The 428-nt window shown below is 38.6% G+C and overlaps 1 protein-coding gene across 1 annotated transcript in view; it reads right to left on the minus strand.

The window, feature by feature from the left end:
* Positions 1-6: 6 nt before the first annotated feature.
* LOC107494459 (shikimate O-hydroxycinnamoyltransferase) overlaps positions 7-428 on the minus strand; it is a gene marked incomplete in the record, with an annotated part of 1,531 nt that continues 1,109 nt past the window's right edge. The window contains 1 exon segment of the mRNA XM_016115492.3: positions 7-428. Coding sequence (XP_015970978.1) covers positions 63-428 — 366 coding nt within the window.

A 428-nucleotide genomic window follows, 5' to 3' on the forward strand; every position in this document is an offset into this window, starting at 1 on the left:
AAAGAAGGATTTTTTTTTTTTCCAAAAAAAAAAAGAGTTACAAAAAAAAGAAAAAAAACTTATTATATGTCCTCATAGAAGATTTTCTTGAAAGCAGGCATGTGAGCCGAGTCCAAAGAGATAGCCACATGTACCATACCATCACCATTAGGTTTGTTGAGACAAAAGGCTTTACCCTCAGCATCCATATACACAGGTCCAAAATAATAAGGTACACCCCAACCAAAATCAGCATGCTCATATGAGAAATTCATCCAACTCACTACGAACAAGTTCGGATTCCCTTTAGAAGGTCCCTTATGAACACTCTTGGCAGGGTAGTGAAAATTGTACCTTATCAAGTTCATGTCTTTTACATTATCAATGTATTCAAGAGCGGATCTGACGAACTTGTCGTCCACCTTGGCGATCGCCCCCTTCACTTTGGC

This window comes from Arachis duranensis, chromosome 6 (genome assembly GCF_000817695.3).
Source record: "Arachis duranensis cultivar V14167 chromosome 6, aradu.V14167.gnm2.J7QH, whole genome shotgun sequence".
In the NCBI taxonomy this organism is placed as follows: domain Eukaryota; kingdom Viridiplantae; phylum Streptophyta; class Magnoliopsida; order Fabales; family Fabaceae; genus Arachis; species Arachis duranensis.